Source organism: Pipistrellus kuhlii, unplaced genomic scaffold (genome assembly GCF_014108245.1).
Source record: "Pipistrellus kuhlii isolate mPipKuh1 unplaced genomic scaffold, mPipKuh1.p scaffold_m20_p_2, whole genome shotgun sequence".
NCBI classification, from domain to species: domain Eukaryota; kingdom Metazoa; phylum Chordata; class Mammalia; order Chiroptera; family Vespertilionidae; genus Pipistrellus; species Pipistrellus kuhlii.
Genome location: NW_023425515.1, coordinates 16008944 through 16028500, shown reverse-complemented (window position 1 = coordinate 16028500; position 19557 = coordinate 16008944). Strand labels below are relative to the sequence as shown.

General features: G+C 38.2%; 1 protein-coding gene across 1 annotated transcript; it reads left to right on the top strand.

Annotated features, from left to right (window-relative positions):
* Positions 1-5814: 5814 nt before the first annotated feature.
* Positions 5815-9105, top strand: STRIT1 (small transmembrane regulator of ion transport 1). The gene is made up of 3 exons (XM_036445843.2): positions 5815-5961; positions 8780-8875; positions 8975-9105. The coding sequence occupies exons 1-2, from the start codon at positions 5949-5951 to the stop codon at positions 8869-8871; spliced, it is 105 nt and encodes a 34-aa protein (XP_036301736.1). The 5' UTR covers positions 5815-5948; the 3' UTR covers positions 8872-8875; positions 8975-9105.
* The last annotated feature ends 10452 nt before the right edge of the window (positions 9106-19557 follow it).

Here is a 19557-nt window from a genome sequence, read left to right as displayed (position 1 = left end):
TTGCCTTACAAGTTCGGAGAATATTTCTGACAATAACCTGTCCCCAGGTCCCACAAATATTAGTGAAGCCAAGATTCAAAGCTGTCAGCATGACTGCACAGCCCTTGCGATTCCACCCTCTGCGATGACTCAGCAATGAGTTAGTTTGTTGTCTTAGAATGTTGGAACCCATCAGATGTGTGCAAATAATTCTTATAGCCGAGATATCTCTGAAGCACAGGGAGCCTCTGGATGACAAAACCATCCAACTGGATCAATAAGCTGCAATGTGAAGTAATAAGACCCCTGTTTCTGTCTTAGAAAAAATTGCTAAGGCTACAGATTCCACAAACACTGGTACTACAAGGAGACAGAAATTGAAATAGCACTTTATTTTACCTCTGTCTTAATCATATTGAACTAGAGGCCCCATGCATGAAATTCATGAAAGGGTAGGCCTTCGCAGCACTGGCTGCCTTGTGGCCTCACACCTGCCTTGGCCTGAAGCTGCCCATGTACACTGCCACACACCCCTGGATCCTGATTCCTTGGAGGCACCCCCCTCCCCCCATTGATTGACCCACTGGCCTACCAATCGCATTGCACCCATCTTGGCTGGCCTGGTGTCAGTGCATGGTCATTTGGAAGGTCATTCTGTTCAGTCATTAGGTTGATTTGCATATTATGCTATTATTATTATAGACTAGAGGCCTAGTGCACAAAATTTGCTTTTATTGTTATAGACTAGAGGCCCAGTGCATGGGGATGTGTGACCCTCAGTCCAGCCTGCACCCTCTGCAATCTGGGACATCCCTCTCACAATTCAGGACTGCTGGCTCCCAACTGCTTGCCTGCTTGCCTTCTTGATTGCCCCTAACCACTTTTTGCATGCCAGCCTGATCACTCCGTAACCACTCCCCTGCCAGCCTGATGGCCCCTAACTTCCTTCCCTGCAGGCCTGGTCAGCCCTAACTTCCCTCTCCTTCAGGCCTGGGTCCCCCAACTGCCCTTCCCTGAGGCCTGGTCACCCCCAACTTCCCTCCTCTGCCGGCCTGGTCACCCCTAACTGCCCTCCCCCTAAATTTATTAGTTTCAATACATTTCATATTTCAAATGTCTCAGATTATAAAGACCTTGCTCTATATATTCTACAGCAGTTTGCTGAGCCCTTTGATTGGACTTTGAACACATACATATCTCCCAACAGAAGTTGTTAATATGGGAAAGTACCACCTAATCCATCAAAACCTTATTAGTCATATCAATCATAAATGCACCACCCTACTCTCTAGCCTCTTTGATTGTCCCCTTTGAGATGAGTCATCAAGCATCGTGCCAGTCTGAGTTCCCATCAACTCTTGTCTGGATTATTACAGTAGCCTCCTCACCAGTCTCTTTGCTTCTATCTTTGCTTCAATCACAGGGATTTTTTTTTTTTTTTTTTTAGTCTTCAGTTACAAGTCTTGTATGTTTTTGGTTAAATTTATTTCTAAATATTTTCTGGGCTCTTGATGCTATTTAAATGCCTTTTTAAAAATGTAACTTAAAAACTGTTCATTGCTAGTTTGTAGAAATACAACTGTTTTTTTTTGGTTGTTTTTGTGTGTGTGTGTATTGAATTTGTATCTTGCAACCTTGCTGAATTTGAAAATTGGCTCTATCAGTTTGCTTGTTTTTTTTTGTGTGTTTGTTTATTTTTTGTAGATTCTTTAGGATTTTCTATATATAAGATAATGTCATCTGAAAATAGAGATTCTTTAATTTCTTTTCCCATTTGGATGACTTTTATTTCATATTCTGCCTAAATCTCCTGATATAACCTCCAATACAATATTGAATCAAAGTATGAGAGTGAGAGTGAACATCCTTGTCTTGTTCATGATGTTGGGGGTGGGGGGTTGGGGAGTGGGAAGCATCCAGTCTTTCACCATTAAGTATGATGCTAGTATTTTTTATTTTTTTTTGTAGATTCCCTTTAGAAGGTTGAGGAAGTTCCCTTTTATTACTTATTTGTTGAGTATTTTTATCTTGGAATGGTGTTGGAATTTGTCAAATGCTTTCTCTGCATCTATTGAGATGATCATGTGATTTTTGTTTTTTATTTTATTAACTAGAGGCCCAGGTGCACAAAATTCATAGGGGGAGGGGAGTGTCACTCAGCCCAGCACCCTCTCCAATCTGGGACATCCCTCACACAATCCAGGACTGCTGGCTCCCAACTGCTCATCTGCCTGCCTTCCTAATTGCCCCTAACTACTTCTGCCTGCCAGCCTGATCACCCCCTAACCACTCCCTTGCCAGCCTGGTCACCCCTAACTGCCCTCCCCTGTAGACATGGTCACCCCGAACTGCCCTCCCCTGCAGGCCTGGTCCCCCCCAACAGCCCTTCCTGCAGACCTGATCACCCACAACTGCCCTCCCTTGCATGCCTGGTCCCTCCCAATTGCCTCCCCTGCTGGCCATTTTGTGGTGGCCATCTTGTGTCCACATGGGGCAGCCATCTTTGACCTCATGGGAGCAGCCATTTTGTATGTTGGAGTGATGGCCAATTTGCATATTACTCTTTTTATTTGTTAGGATTATTAGATAGGATAGATGCCTGGTGCACAGGTGGGAGTTGACTAGTTTGCCCTGAAGGGTGTCCCAGATCAGAGTGGGAATTCCCTTGGGGCATGGGGTGGCCTGTGTGAGGGGCGTATAGTGGTTTGCAGGCTGGCGACGCCCCCCCAGCAACCCAAACAGAGGTCCTGGTATCTGGGATTTACTTATCTTCTATAATTGAAATTTTGTAGCCTTGAGCGGAGGCCAGGGAAGGTCAGTGTGGGTGGATAGCTTGGCTTCCTCCATCACTGGGGGCAACCCAAATCTCCTGCTCTCTCCAGCTCTGTTGCCACTACCACATTTGTTGGGTTAATTTGCATACTCACTCCTGATTGGCCAGTGGGCGTGACTTGTGGGTGTAGCAGAGGTATGGTTATTTGCATGTTTCTCTTTTATTAGATAGAATATGGTGTATTACATTAATTGGTATTTAAATGTTGTGCTGACTTTGTATTCCTGGGATAAATCCCACTTGGTTATGTTTTATATATTGCTGGATTTAGTTTGTTAGTTTATTGTTGAAATGCTTGTACCTATATTCATTAGAGAGATTGGTCTGTAGTTTTCTTATAATATGTTTGATTTGGTATTAAGGTAGAACTAGTTTCATAGAATGAGTTGGGAGGTCTTTCCTCCTCTTCTATTTTTGGTGAGAACTTTTGAAATGTTGGTCCTAACTTTGTAAATATTTGATAGAATGTACCAGTGAAGCCATCTGTTCCAAAATTTTTCTTTGTGGGACATTTTTTTGTTTATGACTTGGATCTTTTTAGTTGTTATAAGTCTATTCAAATTTTCTATTTCTTTTTGGGTAGATTTTGGTAGTTTACCTCTTTATAGGAATTTGTCTATTTAACCTACCATGTTCATATCTATCTACTACAATTGCAGACACTAAATTGATGGTTAAAAATATTTGAAAAGTAAAGAAGTTTGATTTATCTTGCATTAGAAGGCAAATATTTCAATTTTTACCTTAAGTAGCCTAGAAGAATCAAATTACATTTTGATAATAAGGAATTTGATAGCTAAATCTTTAAGTATGCAAAGTAGAACTAGGAAATATACCTAAATAGGAAAATTAGGAATATTTGCCTTTGGGTTTATGAGTTCAAAGTGAAACTAGTCTATTAATGAATAAAACATTTTCTCCTTAATAATATTATACAACTTAAAAAATTACTGATAGGATACCAAGGAAATGAATTCTAGATTGTACCCTTTTCTGAGCAATTAATGTTCCCTGAATTAGTTTTGTTCCTCCTCTTTCTTTAGAAAACAAAGAAAAATAAATGATGTGCTATCAAGCAGATTACTGATAGCAACAATCTTAGTAATCATCCTTTTTATATCAAAAGAAAAAAATTAAGGTAATTAAAATGACAATAAATATTTAAAATGTAGAAACCTTTTTATATCTTTTTTGTTTGTTTTCTTAATCCTCACCGAAAATATTTTTCCCATTGCTTTCCATAGAGAGTGTACCCAAAAGGGAGGGAGAAAGAGAGAGAGAGAGAGAGAGAGAGAGAGAGAGAGAGAGAGAGAGAGAGAGAGAGAGAGAGAGAGAAACATCTATATGAGACACATTGACTAGTTGCTTCCTGCACATACACCAACCAAGAGGTATGAAGTGAACCTGCAACACAGGTACATGTCCTTGACCAGAAATTGAACTGGAATCCCTTTGGTGCATGAGCTGATGCTTTAATTACTGAGAAACACAGGCATTTTTATATCTTTATTTTTATTTATTATAGGCAAATTATTTTACCCTCATATGTATGTATGCTTATCCTTTGAAGGAAAACCTCATTGTTTCTTTTGAAGTTCTCTCTCCATTTGCCTTAAGATAGTATATTCATTTCAGTTAGTTAAGAACTTCAGTATTATTTATGTGAAATCAATCACCATTTCTCTGTCTCTATCTTGTCCTCAATTAGTCTCTGTTCAATATGTAATTATTTAATATTGAAAAGCAATATCTGACTTTACCAGAAATATTATTACATAGATTGTACATCATTTCTCCTCTTACTTGGATATAGCCAGGCATTTTTTTCAATGTTAAATAAGAGAGAGAGAGATGATAATTTGGCTTAAATGACATGTAATAAACTTGGTTTAAATGCCATGTAATCAAATTACCAGATGGTTGGCTGCATACTCTAATCTATATGACTTGAGGTAGAAAATCAAGTGTTCTTACGTATGTCTGTGGAAGCATTTCCTGAATTCATATAATAGCAAGGAGCTCGGGGGGCTGAAGCATGATTGCAAATGGGAAAGTAGAGATGAGGCTTTTTAGGTGCCTTAACAAAGAGTTCAGATAGAAGATGGAGACCACTGGCGGGTTTTGATGAATGATGGGGCATGGTCATTTCCAGGGAGATGTCCTTCTTGGAGCTCTGTGGACATGGCTTTGATCCCGCAAGTCTTATCTTCTAAAGGAGGACACTTTCAATTTCATACTGGAGTTTTGGGAAGTATTGGTGCTATTTGTTGTTCACAGGGTCATTTGGCAAAACTTTTCTATCCAAACCTCAAAATTAAAGTTATTCCAATGAGAATCTAGAGCATAGTCTAGGTCATGTTACATAAAACAGGTTGGACTCTAAAAAATGTAATGTCTTATTTAATGGCTAATAAAAACAACAAGCTTATGGTATGACTGCTCTCTGATAATTCTAAGCAATACCACATGTTGTGCTTTTTTAAAAAATTATTTTTGCCTCTAGTACATTTATATTAAAATTTCTCTTTTTAGAATGGTTCATAGGAAGGGGCAGCATTTAATGTGATTTTTCTTTTGCATCCTATAATGTAATAAAGAACTGTTGCATTTCACGGAGCTTTTTCATTTCATCTTTATGACACTTTCTTCATGGCTAGGTATTGCTATCCTGATTTTAAAATTAAAGAAGCTGATGCCCATGTTAAGCAATTCGACCTTTCTTACAAGACATGGCAGAGCTAGAATTTGAAGTCACGTCTGTCCAGCTTCAAAGTCCTTTCTTTTCAATATATCATCCTCCCTCTTGGGTAGAATTTCTCTAATTGCAATGCCATTTTTCTCCTGTACATTCCTCCACTGAACATTTCCTTCATGTTGTCTGAAGGCATTGGGTGAATTAAAAATCTGAGTTAGGACAACTCAGCCTATTTAATTCTTTAGGCCATGTAGCCCCTTGTTTCCTCCATCACAACAGGCTCAGAGCTGCCAGGGGAGCTCTGCTTGCACACAATTGGCAGCCAGGAGAGGGGCAGCTGCTGCACTCTTCAGATAATCTCTCTATTTAAAGTTCAAAGTGACCCTGGGAAACAGTAACAAGTAAGCCTGGAGCTGATCAGCCCACCCAAGGACAGGAAAAATGGCTGAAAAAGGTAAGATTTAAGCGTCAGGCTGTCTTGGCAAAAAAGACCCAGGCTTCCTGGCTTAGTTTGCTTCCCAGTATTTGGTGTTACTCAGTTATTCTGATGAATGTGTTATATCTGCTAACAGAGCATTAACCATATACATTAGTATGACCACAAAAAGTGTATTACATATGCAGTTTATGGACCATGTCTATATATTTGTAGACAATTCTGAAAGGATTAAACAAAGTTAAAAACTGAATTTGTTCACCCTTGTTTTGAAAGATGAGTTAGGAGTCAGTCTCCAGGGTTGTACTAGATTTGGGGGATTAGATTGTGGTGTTGTGGCGTGCTGGACCAGAATAAAGGACATTTGAATTCTGTGTCAGATTTGCTGCTGATGGCCTGCCAGTTTGAGAAAGTCCCTCAAGCTCTCTGAGCCTGTTTTCTAACTCTAAAATTAAAAGAAATAAAATGGGCTTAGTCATCTCTCATATGCTATTCATCTAGACTATTTTTCCTGGTTTTTAAATTTTTTCTTTTTATATTTAAGAAAGAAGATTAAGGCTGATATGACAAAATGGTCTGAATATACTGTGTCCAAGAAATAGTTTCTAAATGCCTACAGGAATTCTTGTTTTTAATCCTGACAGTCTTATGAAATATGCAGTATTATCATCATCCTAATTTTACAGATAAGGAAGCAGAGACAGCAAAATGTAGCTTGTGTGCAATCATGCACATAGGGAGTGGTAGCTTCATGTTTTGAACTTGAACAGTCTTGTTCCAGGGCACAGTGACCTTAAAGAATTCTTTCAGGTGTAACTGCTTGGGCATGCTCAGGTCTGGAAAGGAAAGAAGCATTTTGAAATGGTTCTTCATATTTTAAAAAAGGTTTTGTTCTGGTTTGTTCTATGTTGAGTTCCGGTACTCCTATTTCAGAGCAATGGGACAAATGTTTGCTAAAACTTAAAATATTAGTGTTAAAAGAACAAAAATGCAGTTATAGTTTGAATGTTAAAAGGCACAATCAATTGTATTGGTTTACAAGGAATAATAAATAATTAAGGCTTTATAATATGTACATTTTAGAATTATATTAAAATATACTTATTTAAAATAGTTATAATGCTCAATTAAAATATCAATATTCACTTTTAAGTTCTTTGAAATTGGGAAAAATACTAAATCACATATATATGGACAGCTCAAAAAAAGGACTATTATGTATTTCCACTGTAATGACACCTTAATTCATAAAAGACTTTCATTCAAATAAGAGTTAAGGGTATGTCTTAATGTTCACTTTATCCTTAAAGCAATACCATATGGCAGGTAAAGAGAAGTGTTTTTTATTCAGAGTTAATGCTTTGTTCAAGGTCATGGGAGGTGGAGAAGCAAGGAAAATCTAATTAATTTTTGAGATTTAAGAAAGACTCCAACATTTCTGGAAACATAAATTTAAATGATTAATATTCATTTTAACCTTTGAAAGTTTGCTTTAATAAGAATGTTTTTTAATTTTAGACGTGTCTTTAGAAGTTTCTAAATTATTATATTTTAATACTATTTTTAAAACTCCGCATTTTAAAGTAATGAAAATTATAAAATGAAGTGCAATTGCTAAGACTATGCATCCTCTTTGTTAGTTGATGGCATACAATCTAATTGTGCTTTTCAATTAAGAATATATGAGTCCTTAACACAAAACATTAATTTTATATGATATCTTTCTGTGCATTTTTAAATTCTATTGTGTGATATGTGTATGTTTGAAAGAATAAGATTGAGATGCAGTGAATATTATTTTAAAAATATATTTTTAAAGTTGCTTTTTATTGATCAGGGTACAAACAGCAGACACAGGAGGGATCATTATACTAATGTCTTTTATGTGTGTGTTGATCCAGTGTTGATTGCTAATTTGAACAACTGAAAAAAAGGGTCCTGAATCTCTCTTTTCTAGTCAAGAATGATCATATATCTCTAGCTGGTTTGGCTCAGTGGATAGAGCATTTGCCTGTGGACTGAAGGTCTGGGGTTCAATTCTGGTCATGGACATGTAACTTGGTTGCAGGCTCCTCCTTAGCTCAGGCTCTCATAGGGGCTCATGCAGGAGACAACCAATTGATGTGTTTTTCTCACATCAATGTTTCTCTCTGACTTTCTCTCTCGCTTCCACTCTTTATAAAAATCAATAAAAAAATATCCGGGGTAAGGATTAAAAAAAAAAAAAGAATGATCATATAAAATATAGTGCTTTTCCCCCTATGATATTTTAGATTAAAGTTAGCTATTAAGGCCAAGAACAATTTCAATACCTTTCCCTATGTTATGATTCTATGTTATGATTATTATTTCGTTTACTAGGAATTACACCAGAGTCATTGTCAATGGTTTATATGTAAAAAGCTGCTCTTTGTGTTATTGCACACATATATGAATGCATACATGAATGTGTGCTGTCTTCACTAAACATGCACAGTGGATAGAGTTTACAAAGCCTTTGCATGTATGCAAATTCATTTGATCCTCAAAACAACTTCAGATATCACATGTTTCATTATCCATATTTTACAAATAGGGAAGTTCAAGCTCAGAGTGGCCCAAGGTCACATAACTGTAAAAGGAAGATTTATGATGTGAACACAGGCCTTCTATTCCAAATTCCCAGCTGATTCCCATGTACCTTTTGTAGAAAAAAACACTGATAGTCATGTATGGGTACGACTAGAGAGTGTGTTTATTCCCTTCTTATTACCAGATCCCTCTTATTCTCTTATTTCAGGAGATAAATGCCCAAATGACCTACCAAATCTGTTCTGCTTTGTTTATTTTTAAACAGAACCTGCATCATCACGCATTCTGGTCCCTATACTTCTCTTGATTGCCTGGATTGTGGGCTGCATCGTAATGGTTTACATTACCTTCTTTTAGAAAGGTAAAGTTTTCAATAATTAAATATGTCCGTTCATAAAGGGCATGCATTAGTCTGGAAATACTCTTTTCTGTTTTACTAACGAGACATTTTACCATGCAGGCAAGACGACTTCAGACTGATGCCATTTAGAAGAATGAAGACAAGCGTGAACATGACAGATTATTAGATATGTCTCATGCAGACAACTGCAATGTTTGACACTACTTCATAAACTTGGATTTGAAAACTGACACTTTGGTGTACATAAAAGTCTCTCTGGGAACCTGTTTAAAATTTTGGGTACAAATAAGAACTGTAAGGAAGTATGGATGAAGTTTTCTATAACCCTGTAGTAGGAAAAACATTCTTACTTATGACTACATGCATAAGCAATAGAAAAACATTTGGTAGCTTAAACTATAATTAAAATATTTTTGCCCCCCCCCAAAAAAATAGGAAAAAAATGAGCTAGAGATAAGAAGGAATAGTTTACAGAAAACAGAATGTAAATGTAAACTTGGTCATTAACCTCTTGCTCATAATACGAGCACTGTAACTAAAACTGCACTGAAGAGCTATTGCTCACCTATTAGGTGGTGGTGGGGGGAAATAAAGGCATTTGACAATATATGTGTTGGTCAGGCTATGCAGAAAGAAGCACTCTCATATATTGTCTTTAGGAATTCAAAAATAGTAAAACGTTTCAAGGGTTGTTTGGTCATCAGTATCTACCAAAATTACATATGTATTTACCTTTTGACCAAGCTATCCTCTTCTAAGACAAAATGACATATATACAATTCTATTCACTATGGCATAATTTTTCATAGCAAAAATCTAGAAATAAGCCAATTGTCCATTAATAGGGGACTGACTGAGAAAACTGCACTCTACTTACGAAACATGGTACTTAAAGCAGCTGTGAAAAGGAATAAAGAAGGTCTCTATCAACTGATGAGATGTCATCTCCAGGGCAACATGTTAAGTGAAAAAACAAAACAAAACAAAACAGGTACAAAACAATGTGTGCTACCTTTTGTGTCAGAAAAGAGAAGGCTATCCCAATATGCACACATACTTATATTAAAACTAGAGGCTCTAGTGCACAAAATTCGTACATGGGGAAAGGGGTCCCTCAGCCCGGCCTGCACCCTGTCCAATCCGGGACCCCTCAGGAGATGTCTGACTACCTCTCACAATCTGATCACCTCTAACTGCTTCTGCCTTACCCAGCACCTGGGAACCAGGATTTTCTCCTCTGGCTGGTCACAGGCACTCAGGACCCAGGCTTCTCTCCTTCTGGCCGGCTGCAGGCACCCAGGAACTGGGCCAGCTTTGCTTGGGCTGGTTGCAGCTGCAAGGGACCATGAGCAGGTGGCTTCACCTGGGCCACAGCCACAGGTGCCCAGGACTACAGGGCTGGCAGCTTGTCCCTCTCCCCGGCTTCTGGTGCCAGGGACCATGGGAAGTGAAGCTTGTTCCTCTTCTGGGAGTAGCCTGGCTGGACCCCATTCATTTCTTCCCAGTGTTGAGTGTCTGAGCCATTTCAGTGTGATGGTGTGAGGGCATGATAACCATTTACATATTAGCTCTTTAAGATTATATAGGAGCCGAAACCGGTTTGGCTCAGCGGTAGAGCGTCAGTCAGCGGACTGAAAGGTCCCAGGTTCGATTCCGGTCAAGGGCTTGTACATTGGATGCAGGCACATCACTTGTAGGTGGTGTGCAAGAGGCGGCTGGTCGAAGTTTCTCTCTCATCGACGTTTCTAGCTCTCTATCTCTCTCCCTTCCTCTCTGTAAGAAAAATCAATAAAATGTATTTTTAAAAAAAGATTATATAGGATATTGAAACAGAGGCACCACAATGAAGGCTATTTCTGACTAGCTTATTTTATAGTTTTTAATTATTCAAACCTTATAAATTGAAAAGAAAAAAGGTCATCCCCCAAATTTAAATCAAACTGAAACAAATACACATAATATTTGTTGTGTATCAAGTTGGTGGCACAACTACAAAGAGAAAAAAAAATTTTCAAGTGACTTTAAAACACAGTATTTCTGACTATACATGTTTCTTGGGATAGGAAACTTAACCACACTCAGAAGTCTTTTTGTTAGCACTAATATTGGCATTGTTCATTGCAAATTTATGTCATCAGCAACAAGAAGTAAGGCAAATGCCTGATAAGCTTACCTTAGCTCCACCCTCTGAAAAAACCTTAGAGGAATGAGCACCCTTACACCTTCATTGTGGTCTCTGAATTACTGGAATGACCCAAAATTTCTGCCCTAATCAGGGGCAGGGAATGTGCAAGATGAGTATGGCACATCTTTATTCCAGTAATTAAATGCTTCTTTGGACAAAGATGTGATAAACTGAACATCAAAAGTATAATGGTGTCCTGGCTGATGTGGTTCAGTTGATTGAGAGTTGTCCCATGCACCAAAAAATCTCTGATTATTGATCACAACAAATGCCCAGTAGGGGGCATGGAGGAAGCAGTGAATTGATGTTTCTATCTCTTTCTCTTCCTCCCTCTCTCTCTCAAATCAATAAAAAATGGCTACAAAGGATAAAAATACATCAAATATATAAGTACCTATGAATCCATAATGATAATGAAAAATAAAAATAAACGAACATAACCCTCATTGTTACATTTGGAGGTTGCTAAGAAAGCAACTTATTGTAAAATTTGTAGGTAAAGGGAAAGAATCTTGTTTTTCTTTAATAAATTACTTTCAGGTAGTGAAATAAATTTTGACATTTCCCCTCTATAGAAGTATTCTAGCTAAAATACAGAGGGGAGATAAAAATTGTTACTTAAAAATTGTTACTTAGCAAACCTTAATGAAATAATAAATCTTGGCAACAATCATTAATGGATGTTAGAACAATTAGCTTAATTGTTGATGGGGGGATTTTATACTTGGTTGATCAATTTGATGAGACCTAAACCTGATCAACTTAACATCACTGAAAAGTGGAATAAGCAGGCACTGTGAGCCTCCTGATAGGGGAGAGCAGAAAATACACAGTGCCACCTGGGAAGTATTCCTGCCAAAGAAGTGAACCCAAGTGAAACAAGTTTCCAGATCTACCTACCAGTTTTCTCTAAAGTTTAGAATCTAAACAGACTCATAAAGACACCTTTAGCCAAGTCCACAGAGTAGAAAACTACATAGGACACATGACCCAGTTTCTTAAGAAACACCTAGCATAAAGAAGTGAGATGTGGGGGGAAAGATATTATAGAATAAAAGAGATTTAAGAGGTTAGCAAATTGTGGGGAGCTACAGTGTTTGGACAGGTTCAAGCCTCGGACTAATGAGAGGGCACGGCTCTCTTGTGGCAAAGCCAAGTGCAAGTCCCACAATTATAGCCAAAGGCTATAGTTGTAAGCTTGATCTCATGGTCCGAACCTGTGGTCTCAGGTGGCTGAGTGATATAGGCTGTGGGAGGTGCAGCAAGTAAACAAAGCTTGATAGAGGTCAGGTGCATGTAATTGAGTAGATTCGAAACCCACAAGAACATTGTAAACATATTGACCAAGCCCTTACTTTGCCTCATGGAGTCTGGCTATAAAATAAAGACTGCTTGCAGGCTGTGGCGCTGACTTTCCATCTGAGAGCAGTGTCCCACCAAGCACCAGGTTTATTCTCTTCTCTGTCTTTAATCCTTCACTGCTCCCACCCCACTTCAGGTTCACCCCTGGCTGTGCTGAGTGCCGCACAACAAATAAATTGTGATGTATGGACCAACTACAGAAATCACTGTTGTATTTTTGTAATAGAGATGTTAGGAAATTGTTATTTTCAATTGGCAATGGAAAAGAAAAGGCTCTTATCTGTTAGAGACACATACAGAAATATTTACTGATGAAATTATATGATGCCTAGGAATTGGTTTAAAGTATTCCCATAGAAAACTAAAAAAAATAAAAATAAAAATAAAGGAGATGGGAAATAAGACAGGCAAAGTGCTGATATTTGTTTAAATTAAGAGATAACTCTACAAGAATTTATTATACTCTTTTCTCTACTTGTGTACACATTTTAAAATATATGTTTTTATTGATTTCAGAGAGAAAGGGAGAGAGAAATATAAATATAAATGATGAGAATCGTTGATTGGCTGCCTCCTGCATGGCCCCTACAGGGGTTCCAGCCTGAAACCTGGGCACGTGCCCTAACTGGGAATCAAACCGGTGACTTCTTGGTTCATAGGTCAACATTCAACCACTGAAACACACCGGCCAGGCTTTAGAACACTTTTTAAGAATTTTGTTTTTTCTCCCTACAGCTCTGAGTTGTGAATTACAAATAATACAGGCAGAGTTAGAAAGCGAGATTGTGGCAGCCTAGGTATTATGTTTGTCAAAACAACTGCCTTTCTTTAGTCTGGAGTATTTTTCTCCATATGCACCAGTCCTTCCAAAGAGCTACAGGATCCCTCATTGCTTGTTCACGTGTATGCTCAACATCTCCCTGGAACACAAAATGCTTCAACATTCCCCATAAATCTTTATGTTTTACCTCTGACAAATACTTTATTTCAAGGACTCAATATTCTATTCTCCAGAACTTTAAAACAGACTTTCACGTTGTTTTTAAGCAGCAATAGGTATGAGTTTTTCTATAATAAGTATTTTAATTCCATGTTTCCACAGACAACCTGATCATTTTCTCAGAGAACAAAGGAAGCTTTGTGCAGGGAAAAGAATAAAAATTGGGGAAGTCAGATTGCTTTATCCTGACTTGGGAGCCTGTTGAGTCATTAATTAATCTCTCTAACCTTAATTTTCTCAGTTATAAAAGACAAATAATAATATTTTCATGGGATTGTGGTGAGGACTGTAATGTTTTATAAATCTACCTGATCTGAAACACCTGAGTCATTTGTTATAAATACAGATCCTCAAGCTCTTTCTCTGGAGAGTCCCCCGGATGCCTATTAAAAAAATCTCGTCCACTGGGGGATTCTTATTATCACAAAAATTTGGAAAACATAATTATAGTGTGTGTGTGTGTGTGTGTGTGTGTGTATTACTCCCGTATACATATAGACACTGATCTATGACAGATTACATTGGTGGCTCCCAACCACTTTTCTGTTTATTGCTGCAACAAGAAATTAGCACTTTCTTGTTGCAGCAATAAACATACTTTTTAATTATACAAGGTATAATGATTCATAATAACATTTGGCCACTAATTTTAATCTATGTGAGTTTTATTTTCCCCATTAAGTTTTAAGCTACTTATCGGTGAATCCATTTCTCATTTTTTTGAAGCGTAGAATATGGTCCAAAATAGACAACAATACATATATATATATATATATATATATATATATATATATATAATATACATATATATGTATATATATAATATACATATATATATATATATGTATATATATATCTCAAATAGGTGATTAATTATTTCCCTTCCTATATTCTTTTTTTTCTTTTATGATCCCATTACCATATTCTTGAATAGGTAATATTGATGCTCTAACTTTGACCTTTAAAGATATCACTGGAACAATTCAAGCCGGACTGGAATTCTCAGAGAAGTGATTAGTAATCTGTGAACAATAGGTTCAGGCAGGTAATTGCATACAAATTTCCCAAGACATAGAATCTTCATTTGTTTTTAAATTTACAAAATATTCAGCTGACATTCCATCAAAGTACAGATATAATTATTTGAGTAGTTATGGGCTAAGTGTTTTCTAAATTTTTTTTTCATCGTGTAATGCTCAGCACGTCATCATAACACCTACCCCTCACCCACCCAAGACATATACTTGTGTCAGAACTGAGAAACATTATTTTCTCTGTACTTTGTATTAGGACATAAAACACAAAAACCTCTTGAAGAAAGCTTTTTACTATTCTCTGTGCCTTGGAAAAGAGATAAAATCCAATGAAATTTGAAAGAACTAAGGCAGCTCTTCATGAAGTACCAAGCCTGGGGGAGCAGAGACGAAAATTCCCTAAAGGAGAGGATCCTACAGGAGGCATCCCTGGGCACAAACAGAAGTAACGTTTTCAAGTGAGATCCAGCCATAGATCTTGTAATAACATGAATCTTGCATCTTCTTTTATTTTGCGAGAAAATTACTTCCTATTTCTAAGTACTCAAAACCCTCATTTTTGCTTATTGCTATTTCTCAAACACCCCTCCCCACCCCATCCCCATTTTTTTATTTTTATTTTTGACAAGCAGAGAAGTTTCACTTGAAACATAAATATACATGAGCCTAAGATTTCTTTAGAGGGAAGCAAAGAACACTGCAAGCAGAAGAATAATATTGTGAGCTGGTAATTTCTTAGAGAATGAGATGCTTGAATGTTTCACTTTCATTCCACTCTCTTTCTAAAGCGATTTTGCAAAAGGGAGATGAGTATGCAATTTCTTATAAATTACCTGAACCAATCATGAGTGGGCACAGAGCTGAAGCTGTTATGGGAGGTCAGGAATATTCCAGGGTTTCAGACTTTAGTCATTATCCTAGATTTAAGTCCACTTTCAGTCATTTTCTTGGGCTGGGAATACATGCCCTTACACATTTACAATTCCAAATGACACAAATTATATAGCTGACAAAGGTCTGTTTTGGAGCATATGCCGATGAATATTAAAGGAAATAGGATACTGATTGGAATCTTGATGCTGAATGAAACAGTGTCATGGAAAGCCGTTTTTGAGTTGTTATAGGTTACCTGCTCTGTAAAATTGGCCCACATGTGAAGAGTAAATAGGCTTTCTAGTGGTTTGCATATAGATATGCTCAAAATCACTAAGCTGGTGCCTTATATATTTTCTCTCATCACTATCATGTGAAGGTACATTCAGGATGGGAATGTATTTGAATTTGGGAAAAGCAATCCCTTAGTCTAATAAGCATGATAATTTCATCAGGATGCTGCAGGCATTGGGCATATTCCTCATTTATCTTGCTAAAGGCAGAAGCTTGCCTTCCAGCCTGACAATGGATGGCTAGATTGCTTTGGAGTCAAAGTACTGTTGCCTCTTCAAGTGCATGGTCAGATTCGTCCAACTTTGTTTTTTCCTTTGCTTTCTCTCTTCTCTTTTTATTTAATACTACAGGCATGGTGCATGGGTTTGTGAACCAGTAGGGTCCTTTGGCCTGGCCTGTGGGGATTGAAAGTCTGACATCCCCCTAGGGGTCCCAGATTGAGAGAGGGAGCAGGCCAGGCAGAGGGACCTGTGCATAGGGCCTCTAGAATGCATATAAGATCTTTGGTTCATTTCTTCCCGCCCTGCCCCTCCCTTCCCTTTGAGATTCATCATTCTGTTCCATGTTTCCATGCCTGTAATTTCCACTCCTCAGTTGAGCATCTACCCCCTGGTGGTCAGTGTATATCACAGCAACCAACCTACTGGCCAGCTGGCCAGTGGGCCAGTTGCTTAGACTTTTCTATATATAGATTCTCGCTCATGGTATAGGTAACCAATACTCCTTTTCTGGTCTCAGTAGCCTGTGTGGAGTAATGGAATCACTTTTAGGACAGTCATTCAGATTTCTCTGGCTATTGTCTCCCTCCTGACAGAAACCCAAGAGGATCCACGTGGGCTTATAAATATGTCTGCTCCTTGTATGTTTGTAGGATCCCAGGCACTGTGGGTGGTTCTGCATGTCTCCAGTCTCTGCCATCACAACCCTCCCTGGGCCTGTGAGGTGTCCTGTGGTCAAGTTGCTCTTTGTGGAGTTCTAAAGTAGTGCTGCCGAGGATGCAATGTACTCAGAGCTTAATTAAATAACTTTTTCAATTTTTGTGCTCAGCTGCCCATTCCTTCTTTAGCACCCACACATATGTCCAGGGCAGGGCCAGAAAGACTGAACCAACCCCTGTCACACTGAATTCACAATCGTTGAGTCAAGTTCCTGAAACCTGCTTCTTCCATAACAAAGATGAGTTCTCCCTGGAGGTTCCTCAGGTTTCTGAAAGCAGGCTCTCACTCATTTGCCCCCTCAGGAGGCTAAACATGCTGAAAACTGTTTGGATCTCACTGCCACTGGAGCAACATATCTTCACGGTCCAAGTCCTTTGATACAAATAAGTGGAGTCAGTGGTGATTTATTTATTTTTAAAGTTTATCTTTTTTGTTGAAAGTATTACAGATGTCCCATCCCCCCCCCCCCAATGATTTCCTGCACCCAGCTCCCATCCCATCCCCAAGCTTCCCACACTGTCTGCCCATGGATTGTGCATATATCCTTATAAATTTATTGGTTAATCTCTTTAAAACAAAATTCTAGTCTCAGCCCACCAAACTGATTTTTTAAAATATATTTTATTGATTTCTTACAGAGAGTAAGGGAGAGAAATAGAGAGCTAGAAATGTTGATGAGAGGCGACCAGCCGCCTCTTTCACACCCCCTACCAGGGATGTGCCTGCAACCAAGGTACATGCCCTTGACCGGAATCGAACCTGGGACCCTTCAGTCCACAGACCAACTCTCTACCACTGAGCCAAACCGGTTTCGGCTCAGCCCACCAAACTGATTTTAAAGTCAGAGGATTGTTCAATAGTTTGAAGACTATTACTTCAGAATACACTGTCTTTAGACATTATTATCTCTGACCACTTAGACCTCCAAACACACACACACACACACACACACACACACACACACACACGTAGAGTTCTTTGTTCTTCCTAAGTGAGACCTTTTTCCCTTTGCATATTCCCCTAGATGGTAAATTCTTTGTGTATAGGATTCACTACACATGACAGGAAAATGTCCCATAGATACATGATGAGTGTATGAAATTGAACACAGGCACACTCCTTTTGAGCCTGGAGATTACTGTGTTATGTTGTATAGTCTTTCTACGATAACAAATGCCATCTCACAGTGTGTGTTTTTAAGCCTGATGAAAAGGGAGAGAGTGCAGTTCTCCGACAGTAAATGATTTAGATCTCATTTATGCTGTTGCCCAGATCTATGTTGCTTACATTTTTATATTCCATTGCACTCTGAACAGCTATGCCTGGATGAGATGCTCATTAGTCCTTCTCCTCCTCTACCTCTTTCTCCTTATACTTCTTCATCTTCTAAGGCAAAGGATGATGTATTTGTACTCCTACCAACTCTGATGGCATGTCCTCTGAAGGTCTGACTGGGGTTTGTGTAGTACATGACTCTAGGAAGTGATGATTCAACATTTTTTTTTTAAGTTTAGAGACTGCCTCACAGTCCTGGGATTTAGAAATAATGCAAAAATACTCAAAAAGTAATCCTTTAGAAGACTTTTAAAAAATAATCCATATCTATATATATTCACTTCAGAGAAAATACAATAAATAAATCAGTGGGCTTTTCAGTGGCAATTCACAACCAGAAACCCAAAGAGGTTTGAAAGCAATGGCAGCAACAGTGACTACTCATTAATCTTTGTAACTTTATAGTTGAAGATAGTGACAAGGAAAACTTTGGAGAAAAAAAGTGGTGTGTTGTGTAAACATGTCAGGCAATGAAAATGAAGTGAAGTTGAAGCAGAAAGCAAGGTGTTGTGATGCATTCTCTGGAGCAAAGCAGACCCAGGGCCAAGTGTGGGTGGAGCTCAGTGTTACATGTACAAAACCATACCTGAGTTTTCTTGGATGTCACAGTAAGAAATTTAGCTACTGAGAGCATTGAAAATTCATTGCTTGAAACAAGTTTGTTTAACAACTGGAACTTATTTAGGAGAAAACTATATCCCAGGGAGTGAAAGCATGAATGCAATTCTGATTAATCATCTTAGTCTAAGGAAATAGTAAAGAAAAAGTCTGGCCCAATATCTGGTCCTGGAAACCTGTCAGAATTCATTGGGAGAGATGGTGCATGAGTTGGTGACTACTGGTAGGAGAAGGACTTGTAGAACGATGAAAACAAAGGCTCAGCGATCATCAATCATGTTGCATGATTTCTGACAAAAGATCAAAACAAAGGTTTTTTGTTTTCCTAGCAAATTGATAAAGATGTTTTTACAACCAGACCAAAGGCCTGCATAGTATGAATCATCTTTAAAAGTAAGTGTCTAAAACCACATGGTCGTTTGGTGTTGTCTAGTTAGAGATTATTTTTTCTCAAATCAGTGTACTCTACAGTTACAAAGCCTACAACCTTAAACTACCTTTCTAACCCGTCTCGCTACATCCCTCCAATATTACTTATTCCTTCCCAGTAATTCTCATTATCAGGATTGCTCCATGAAGTTCTGTCTATAGGAATTTTAATCATTTGGTAAAGAAATGTGGGGGGGGGGGGCTGAAAAATAAAATTGACAGTTTACTTTTTTTTACAACTAATTTAAGACTCTGTGTATTTCTTACTCCAGTAGTTCTCAAAATGTAGTCCCTAGAAAAGTTATATCAGTATCCCCTGGACACCCCTTAAAAATGCGATTACATGGACTCCAGGGCTATTCAATCAGAAGCCTGGGGGGGGGGGGAGGGCAGCAATCTGTGTTTTAACAAGTCCTCTGGGTGATTCTGATCCACATGGGCTCACGTCTGAGAACCACTGTCTCCGAGCCATCTCTCCAACTTTCCCCTAAAACGAATTTGCAGCTCCAGCATATATCAATAAACAACCTGACACAGTCTGTTTCCTAAAATCCGTGAATTTCTTTTCAAAGTAAAGATTACAGAACAGTTTTTTGTTCTCTTTTTGAGTCTAA